At 42.8% G+C, this 10,108-nt stretch overlaps 1 protein-coding gene across 2 annotated transcripts; it reads left to right on the top strand.

Annotated features, from left to right (window-relative positions):
• The first annotated feature begins 431 nt into the window (after positions 1 to 431).
• prpf4bb (pre-mRNA processing factor 4Bb) lies at positions 432 to 10,077 on the top strand. 2 transcript variants are annotated; one of them, XM_033985558.2, is made up of 16 exons: positions 432 to 533; positions 1,407 to 1,482; positions 1,616 to 2,691; positions 3,203 to 3,376; positions 3,491 to 3,667; positions 3,741 to 3,822; positions 3,949 to 4,150; positions 5,046 to 5,119; positions 5,595 to 5,682; positions 6,243 to 6,390; positions 6,588 to 6,725; positions 7,338 to 7,491; positions 7,765 to 7,879; positions 7,955 to 8,106; positions 8,240 to 8,326; positions 9,265 to 10,077. In XM_033985558.2, exons 1-16 carry the CDS (start codon positions 475 to 477, stop codon positions 9,466 to 9,468), a joined length of 3,006 nt encoding a protein of 1,001 aa, XP_033841449.1. In that variant the 5' UTR covers positions 432 to 474; the 3' UTR covers positions 9,469 to 10,077. The 2 variants fall into 2 exon arrangements, with proteins under 2 accessions (XP_033841449.1, XP_055086298.1); XM_055230323.1 differs by having other exon boundaries at positions 440 to 533; positions 1,619 to 2,691.
• Positions 10,078 to 10,108: the final 31 nt, after the last annotated feature.

Here is a 10,108-nt window from a genome sequence, read left to right as displayed (position 1 = left end):
GTGTCTTTATAGTGCAAAAATTCACCTTCTTGATGAATACTTGATACATGGCTCACGATATGATAATGTGGCGATACATGTGATATTCAATATATTGCACATGATATATAATTGCATTGTGTGATTTGTAACAACTAAATACATTGTAACAACAACATTTCTTTGTTAAACCAGTACCTGGTCAAAGTTAATATGAAATATTAATGCTATATCAATTCTCCATGACATTACATGTGAAGACCAGGCCTGTTAATGTAGTGGGGCTGTTGCCTTATGAGCGCGCATATTCTAGTTTACATAAGCCTTTTACAGACCGTCTCATATTTTGGACGGTGCAATAGCGCACTCTCATGGACTTATAGTGCATGGGACAAAATGAGCGGTCATGTTATGTTTCCTCCAGGACAGCAGAGGGCGCGTCACTATAGTGTCTTTGTAAAGCAGTCGGAGAAGAAGCCCACTCAGCTGAGGAAAATGGCCGACGTACAGATGGAGATCACGAACAGAAGGATGAAGAATGGCAACGAGCACGTGTAAGTTACTTTATTACACTTGTGACATGGTCAGCACCCGCGCTAAGCTCGGTCCTTGGTCTCGATGTACGGGTATGTGAAATCTGAGCCTGCAGGCTCAGGGAGAGCAGGAGGCGTCTCACGTTGATGCCGGGGTTAGCCACTTCTTACCATGGGTTCATTAAAGCTGTTAGCTCGTAGCCATCGAGCTAATACTTTAGCGATGATAACATAACTACTGAGCGTGATGCTGTCGATCATAATTGAGTTTATGTATTGTCACCTGTGAAGGCACATGCCAGATAGTTCCTGTTAAATCACTGGTAGATTCTGAGTACATTAATACAGCTTTAGTAACCTGTGGCTAATAGGGTAACCTAGCTTTAAGTTTGCCCTCCGCTTTTAGCACTCAGGGGCTAATGAGTTTTGTGTATTGGCGGTTCTATTTAGAAGGACTCCTCCACTAAAGTTAGCAACCAACAGAACACGAAGTGATTGCAAAGCATTGCCTTGCAGCCGTACAGCTTTATTTCATTATTAATCTTAAACTGTGCTATCAAGTGCTGCGCTAAGTTGGCTCACATCACACTGTGTTTACATGAGACCTGTCAGGTGTGTGATGGCGGCCGTACCATAACCTGTTTTAGCGGTTCTCAAGAGTTTCATGATTGAACATAAGCTGCCCGCGGGTTCATCATTGTGTACATGTGTGTTTGTGCTGTGAGCAAATGACAGCTCATGTTTGCCTGTTGCTATTGGTTTCAAGAGCAGTGTTTGTTCTCATTCGTTTAGGCCGAAAGGTAAAGGCCAATGTAGTTAGATAGTTTATAATTTATATAAGTATGTATTTTGTTAATGTAATTTAAAAGTTGATCTCGATTGTAAATTTCACAGGAAGGAAGATTTAAAAATCCATGACCAAAGTGGAAATGAGGACAGTGGTGGTGTATCTGAAGAAGAGGAGGATGAGGTATGTATTGTGTTTAATTATACTGTATCATTATTTAACATTGTATTATTCATAATGAATATAACATTGTTTCATGATTAAAATGAAGTTTTTATACAAGTCAAATTTGATGTGATGCATTTATCTGTTCCAGGAGGAGGCAGAAACCAATGGTGAGAAGACTGAGGTGGACAGTAAACACCACAGCAGCAGCGGGAAACACAAAAAGAAGAAACACAAGCACCGAAGCAAGCACAAAAAGCACAAACACGCTTCTGATGAAGATAAAGAGCGTAAACGTAAACACCGCCACAAGCACAGGAAACACAAACGCAAAGAGGGTTCTCCGTCTGCAGCCCATAGGAAGACTGAGTCTTCCCCCTCCTCGGGAAATCCCAGCCTGGATGACCGGGCACTACTGGAGGATCTGGAGAAGCAGAGGGCCATGATCAAAGCCGAGCTGGACAGTCAGCTGATGGAGGGGAAGGTGCAGTCGGGGATGGGTCTTATCCTTCAGGGCTATAACTCCGGCTCTGAGGAGGACCCGGAGGCGCGGCTGAGGAATGGAGAGCAGAGGCAGAGGCAGAGGAGCAGCTCAGGGAAAGCCGTCTCACCCAGAGCCGGCAAAAGTGTCAAATCCAAACGGGACTCACCTGAGGCCGCAAAGTCCAGCTCCAAGCGTCGCAGTCGCAGTAAATCTGCAGATAAACCGTCAAAGGAGACCAGAGACAAGGCCTCCAAAAGCACCAAGGAAACAGGGGCTAAAGACAGGGGCAGGGACAGAAGCAGGTCACGAGAGAGAAAGCTCTCAGACAGCACTGACAGGTCCAAGGAGCGCAGCCGGATATCACCATCCAGAGCTGAGCCCAAGACCGGCCGCACTGACAAACGCTCCTCTCCCACGCGGGACGACAAAGCCCGGAGGTCTAGGTCAACAGGGAGAGAGCGGTCTGGTCGCTCTGAGGCAGACCGGGAAAAAAGACCAACCAAGTCCCCCTCAAAGGATGCTTCCTCTGGGAAAGAGAACCGCTCCCCCCACAGACGTGCCCATAGTCCCGGCAGGAGGCGCAGCACTTCACCCCGACACAGGGACCAGCCTCCCACCGCTAGTGCCTCTGACCGCACATCCAAACAGAGCTCTCCCTCCAGGACAAGGTCACCTCCCCGGCGAGGACGCAGCCGCTCCCCTGAAACGAGGAGGAGAGAGGACAGACAGGAGTCTCCTGCCAGGTCAGTCCGCTCCTCTCACTATTTACTATTTAAAACAAACATTTGCTTTATGTCAATAGAGGTATACTATTACTGATGATGACAACACTGCTTTCTTTCATCAATAATGTAGTTTTGTTCTAAAACAATCCAAAAATGTTTTTCTATTAACCTTATATTAACCTGAGGATGAAAATGTTTCTAGTTAATCTACTTAATTTTAATAATGTAGGACTTATTTCAACATAATGTATTATTTTTTGACAAATGCTGGCAACTAAAAACACCATTCAGTTATGTTTTGTCCTTTTTATTGAACACTTTGTTCTATTTTGTGAGCACTATTACAAGGAATATTGTTTCAAATGAACCCCAGGAACCCACTTTGTGGGAGAAACCATTTGTTTCATGAAATATCATGAAGTGAACCATTTGCTAAACAAAGCTGATTCATTCTCTGCTTTTGTTGTTTGTGATGGAGTTTATTACAAATTTTCAAGTATATTATGTGTCCTGTGCCCTGGTGTTTCAGAAAGCGCACTCGTGCAGAAGTGGGCTCTGGCAGAGACCGTTCCAGAGAGGCCAGTCCCAGGGTAGCAGTGCGGCGCAGGCCAAGCCGCTCTCCTTTGAGGAGGAGGTCCCCGTCTCCACGACGACGCTCACGGTCCTCTCCCCGTAGGAGGAGCAGGTCTCCCCTCAGGCACAGGTGAACACTTGAATAAGTGCTAGTGTCAACACTGTTTACCTGAAGAACCTTTTGTTGTATAGAGCACTACAGCAGTTTGTAATGTGACACAGTATCTTGTTAAATCCTTCACAGGTCCGATGAGAGGGACCGGTACGGCAGACCCCGACAGTACAGAAGATCCATGTCTCGAGATCGGGACAGAGACCGTGACAGGGAGAGGAGGAGGAGACGTAGCCGGGATGAAGACAAGTTCAAGGGCAGCCTGTCAGAGGGGATGAAGGTGGAGCAGGAGTCCTCAGAGGATGATGTGTGAGTAAATGTAACCTGTGTGCTCTGAACAGGACTGAAGACTATGATATTTAAGTGAACTGTTTTATACAAGGCTGGAGGACTTTGAAGGAGAGGAGATTGATGAAGAGGCCCTGATTGAACAGCGCAGACAGCAGAGGATGGCCATCGTTCAGGTTTGTTTACTTAAGTTATACATTTTTTCTGCTGTATTTATGTAGGTCACAATATTTTTATAGGTAATATAATTGATGTATTACAGCAGCACAAATGTATAAATTAATGTCTCCATATCTAATTAGAAATACAAGATTCAGAATGAGGACTCCAACATGGCATCGGAGCCTACCAGCCCTCAGAGTAGCAGCCGCAGCCGCTCACCCTCCCCTGATGACATCCTGGAGCGAGCAGCTGCTGATGTGAAGGAATACGAGAGAGAGAACATCAACACTTTTGAGGCTAGCGTCAAGGCCAAGCTCAACCTCATCACCCAGGAGAAGGAAGGTACGGCACCTGTAGCATGCACGCGAGATGAGGCAGACTGAAAAGCTGGGATCTAAATGTAGTAACTGTACTGGTTTAATCAAAGAGAACAATTATAAAATGTATCCGCAGCTCTGACACACATTGGAGTGCTACGCAGGGCTGGCATTTCTTTACCCAGAAGTAATTCCTAATGGCCAGTGGGAGTGAGTTCCAGAGAGACGGACCACTGCAGCCAAAGACTTGGGCTCTCTCTATCGCTTTGTGTCAGATGATAGGAGGGGTGAGGGAGGGGAGGGATGAAGTTAGGAATGGGGACTATTGTTATTGTCATTTTGTTTAGTTGTAACAACAGAAATATACTTTTTGCAATGAAAATGTTTTTATTAGATGTCAAAAAATTTAATTGAAAGTCAAATATAAATAAAAATGTTAAATCAACTTTTTATATTCTATATTTTATAATTACTATTATTGAGACCAGGACATTTTGCTTCTAAAATAGTCAGTTATTTTAGTTAGTTATATTCTAACCACATACCAGGTTTAGCTTAAAAAAAAAAAAAAAAAAAGTTACACATACATGTGCTTTTCCGAAGCTCTTTGTAGAGTTTCTAAGATTTGTAAATTGTAGTGATTGCAGCTGTTCCAATTTTGTAAAGGTGATTATTTTATTGCAATTAATATTGCAACCACAGACATTAGATGTGACTTAACAGTAGTGTGTAAGGTGGTGCTTGGTTAACACTGTTCTCTCTCATGTGTCCATTCAGCTGCTGGCTTGTACCCAAAGCCCGGCTGCTTGTGGCTCGTGGGGCATACACATGTTGATCTGTGCAGAGTATGTCCCTCCAACATGAGAACCATAACAGCCCACAGTCTCACCTGTTTAACCTTGTGTCTGCTTGTGTTACAGGACAGAACCCAAAGAAGCCCTCAGCCCCAGACATGTTCACAGAGTCAGACGACATGTTTGCAGCAGACTTTGATGTGAGTATAAATTTGGAGATGTTCATTCAGTCCTTATGTGTTCCAATAAAACACAGTTCCTTCTGACAGTCAGCAGATGAAGTTAGAAGTTGTAGTGAAGTATCAGCAGTAGTAGCTCAAGTAATGTGTCATTCTGTACTGGGCAATACAAATTTTACAGCCAGCTACCTCAGATATATTGTAAAAACAACTTGTTGTTAGCATTATCATGACAGCAAAATTCTGTCATAGCCTTTGAAAGATGAGAAAGCACATATAAACTCATTGAGATGAATAATTACGATGTTAGGGATGTGTTAATGAGGAATAAGTTGAGAGCACTGCAAATATTTTCAAATTAACTCGTTCTGTTTTTCACATTTTAAAGACTGTAAAATCAGGTACAGTGTCTTTTAAATTTGAGTGTTTTATTAAACATGCTTATAGAAAGAATATGTTTTTGCCACCCAAACCACAATGTGATAATTCTGTGCAGAGCGCCAGGATGAGAGCCGGCGTGGGGAAGGACTTCAAGGAGAACCCCAACCTCAGGGACAACTGGACTGATGCAGAAGGCTACTACAGTATGAGACTCCACTGTTCAATAGTGCTTTACTTCAAACACCTTTGTATAATAATAATGGCTTACACTTGTAATGCACTATAGTCATTATTCATTCATTTCCACACTTGGTGATGGTAAGCTACTATTGTAGCCACAGACTGACGGAAGCGAGGCTGCCAATCTGCGCCATCGGCCCCTCCGACCACCTATCATTCACGCACACACCACTTTCACTTGTCTTGCCTAAGGACACAACGACAGAACTTGGTCCGAGCGGGACTCGATCCTCCGACCTTGGGGTTGGGGGACCAACACTCTAACCACTGAGCCACTGTCGCCCCCTGTATAAACCGCAGCAACAGTCAGCCACGCATGTATTTTTGTTTCATGCACTGGTGAGCTTCTATTCTTGAAGTCTTGTGGTGTTTGAAACTTGCATCCTATGTTTAGATATAGTTTTTATATTTAAATATTTTTATCATATTTTGACAGTGTCTATGATGTTGCGAGTTTCATTTGATAGTTTAAAAAAAAAATCCATCCCCTTTGATTCTTAACACTGAATATATCATCTTTCAGGAGTGAACATCGGGGAGAGCCTGGACAAGCGCTATGACGTGTACGGCTACACGGGCCAGGGAGTGTTCAGTAACGTTGTGAGGGCCAGAGACACTGCACGGGCTGGACAGGAGGTGGCAGTCAAGATCATCAGGAACAACGAGCTCATGTGAGCAACACTTTCACTGACACTTGCTTCACTAAATCTCACATGCAGCTCTAAAATATTTTATTAAACACCAATTAAGAAATCCATTATGTATTTAAAAATAGAAAGCTACTACTGTCATTTCAGAATTCCCCTTTCTAAGTGGAATTAATAATTGTAGTTATATTTTGTGTATTTATAATATTTTTACTCCACAGGCAGAAGACGGGTCTGAAGGAGCTGGAGTTCCTGAAGAAACTGAACGATGCCGACCCTGATGATAAGTTCCACTGTCTGCGTCTCTTCAGACACTTCTACCACAAACAGCACCTGTGCCTGGTGTTTGAGCCTCTCAGGTCTCACACTCACACACTCTGCACTGTACATGACCCCTCTCTCCTGCTCTGTGCATTCTCTTGGTCGATTTTTATTCGTCTATTTATTATATTATTGGTATTATCAGGATTTATGTGGACCACATCTGAAAGGAAGACATTCATTGGGAATTTGTCCTGCTTTTTTACATACGAGTATGCAATTTACTAGTGCTTTTTCTTGTCCTGTCAGTGCACTGGGTCAAATACATGGCCAGATCATAAAGATAGTTGGTAACACTTTGTAATACCTATGCCTTACATATGCCTATGTTTACATTACTGCTGTCTGATAGTATGGCCTGACAGAAGACCTGACAGCCAGGTGAGCCTGAACAAAAGGCCAGAGCAAATAAATGCACAGGTGCTAACTTCAATTAAGTAGTTACTAAGCCTGAATAACTCTTAATAAAGTATTTGTTCATTATCAATTAAGCTTTCCTTCATGCTTTATTAAGACTAACTAAGCACTTTTGCCAATTCCAGAGGCCTGTCGACGAAAATTGGCACCTGGAATTAGCATGTCTTAAATCAACTACAGTTCACCCCCTCTCTCTCCTCTGCCCTGACTGTTGTTGTCCTTCTCTTTCTCAGTATGAACCTGCGCGAGGTGCTGAAGAAGTACGGTAAAGACGTGGGGCTGCACATCAAGGCCGTGCGCTCCTACAGCCAGCAGCTCTTCCTTGCTCTCAAACTGCTTAAGCGCTGCAACATCCTCCACGCTGACATCAAACCTGATAATATTCTGGTAAGATGCAAGTTTAATGAGAAATCGGCCATGTTTTTATTAGTTTATTGGCTCTAAACAGTGAGCAAAAATAGTACATTTTCTAGTTAGCGGTTGGATTAAATGCGAGAATGTATCACTCTAGTGATACTAACTTTACAACTAGCTATACATTTGTTGCTAATAACTGTACTGCTATTTCAACATGCACTGTTAACTACTGTCACTAGTGTACACTGTTGAATATTTTGTGTAGCAATATTACTTGTCTATAAGTATGTGTTCCTTTATCAGGTGAATGAATCCAAGACCATCCTAAAGCTGTGTGACTTTGGCTCTGCATCTCATGTAGCTGACAATGACATCACGCCGTACCTGGTCAGCAGGTTCTATCGCGCGCCAGAAATTAGTACGTCTGCTTATGTGTGATATGTCTCTTTCATTTTATTGTTACTCTGAGATACTGACCCGCCCTCTGCTGCAGTCATAGGGAAGCCTTACGACTACGGCATCGACATGTGGTCCGTGGGCTGCACCCTGTACGAGCTCTACACCGGCAAGATCCTGCTGCCCGGATCTTCCAATAACCACATGCTCAAACTGGCCATGGACCTCAAGGGCAAGATGCCCAACAAGGTGAGCCTGGCTTGGGTTAGATCAGACTGGCTCTGTGGTCCTGCTGCTCCGTCTGTGCTCAGAGCTCAGAGCCTCTGAACAGAGACAGTACAGAGAAGTACCGAGGTGATGTAACTGTGTGCTTGTGTTTCAGATGATCCGCAAAGGCCTCTTCAAAGACCAGCACTTCGATTCAAACCTCAACTTCCTCTACATTGAAGTGGACAAAGTGACAGAAAGGGTAAACATTTGTCTTTATACAACTATTGCAAACTGTTTTTATTTTTGTGTGTATTTTTTAGATAATACGACATGGTTTGTTTGCCAAATCGTGTGGTAATTGACATCACAAGGTTGTTGTGTTTGGTTATTTTTATTCCCAACACCTAGCTAACCTCAACCTTTAGCAGTTTGAGAGCCTGGAACTGGAAATAATTTAAACTATATACAGATATATACAGTCTTCGTATCAAAGTCCCAGTCAGGCCTTGATCCAGTGACCCAAGAAACTAAAGGCATGTGGTGTATCCACATCTGATTACACAGAAACTATTTTAAAAATGTCAGTTTATTTTTAATCAATTGTTGAAAAACAATAAGAGTTGCAGCGTAACTGCAAACGGGTTGAGTGGTCTATTTTGGAAAAAAGGTGACTGAACAAAAGCAACTAGTGCTGCACAGTCACACAGTGAAAGTCTCGACTCTTACAGGGATATTTACATCATCAACTCTTTGGGCTGTAGCGATCAGTGGTAGTTAAAGAGGCTGTTAGCACAAGCCAAAAACTTGGCTGCCAATCAGCCCCAGGGGAGCTGTGGCAATAGAAGTAGCTAAGCTTATCATCACAAAGTGTCTGGAGTAGAGTGAATACAATACAACTATAAATCACTTGGACTATCTTGAAAGGTGCTCTATAAATCCAAGGAATTATTAGAACTTCCAAGTTATTGTGGACAAATTTCAACAGAGCAGTCATCTCTTTACTTATTATCGTGTCTCTCTACATCTGTGGTAATGGGAAAAACCACACTACTGCTGCAAATATATGAACTCATGTTGAATAGGACATAGTGATATACATGTATCTGTAACCTACTGAAAGCCTTTAGTAACTGTGGTAATTCATACATTTTGAATATAGCTTATTCTCACACATCGCCTTTTATGCTTGTCTTTCAGGAAAAGGTAACTGTCATGAGCACCATAAACCCCACCAAAGACCTGCTGTCTGACATGGTGGGGGGCCAGCGCCTGCCCGAGGACCAAAGGAAGAAGGTGATGCAGCTTAAGGACTTACTGGATGGGACGCTCATGTTGGACCCAGCCAAGAGAATCAGCATCAACCAGGCACTGCAACATCCGTTTATACAGGAAAAGATCTGACCCCATTTCCCTCTTATTTGAACTGATTTTATTGTAAATACCACCATTCTAACGGTAGCCAACATGCAGTCATCACATCACCTCATACGCAGCAATGCAGTTAATCACTTAAGCGTTTAACTTGCATAAAAATGTGTAAATAGTGTCTCGCTTTAACAATCTGACGCGGTTGGATTTAGTTGTTTTTTTGTTGTTTTTTTTTAACCATGTCGCAGTGTGGGGCCCTGCATGCTTTCTTTTTGCTGTGTTTCGGGTCACTGTAAATGCTATGTAAAAATGCATCCATGTCCCTCATGTAAGTACAAAAAAACGAAGGAATACAAAGTACACCCAGATCGGAAATAGTTTTAAGTTTATACGCCCGTGTCAAGGCTCGCCGAATCCAAGTGCCTCCCGATGAGCCGGAAAACAGAACCTGTGACCACCCTGTTCCCATCGTAATTGTATATAGTCCAAAATGTTCCGTCATTTATGTATGATTTCTGTTTTTCCATAATGTGGTAAAAACGATCTTGTGATTTCAATAAAGAATAGTTGTGGAAACGTCACTGAAAGGGGCACCTTCAGTTAAGGATTTTTGTAATAAAATGTTTCCAATTGTAAAACAAATTTGAATTTTTCTTTTCTTTTTTTTGTCTTG

The sequence above is a fragment of the Periophthalmus magnuspinnatus genome, chromosome 20, assembly GCF_009829125.3.
Source record: "Periophthalmus magnuspinnatus isolate fPerMag1 chromosome 20, fPerMag1.2.pri, whole genome shotgun sequence".
Classification (NCBI taxonomy): domain Eukaryota; kingdom Metazoa; phylum Chordata; class Actinopteri; order Gobiiformes; family Gobiidae; genus Periophthalmus; species Periophthalmus magnuspinnatus.
The sequence above is the reverse complement of the archived record's forward strand: the minus strand, read 5'-3'. Positions and strand labels throughout refer to the sequence as shown.

Excerpts from the sequence above, each read along its gene's own strand:
- prpf4bb (XM_033985558.2), top strand. The coding sequence starts at position 475 with ATGGCCGACGTACAGATGGAGATCACGAACAGAAGGATGAAGAATGGC. Across the intron at positions 3,823-3,948 it reads AGAGGATGGCCATCGTTCAG|AAATACAAGATTCAGAATGA; the intron begins GTTTGTTTACTT and ends ATATCTAATTAG. Across the intron at positions 4,151-5,045 it reads CATCACCCAGGAGAAGGAAG|GACAGAACCCAAAGAAGCCC; the intron begins GTACGGCACCTG and ends CTTGTGTTACAG.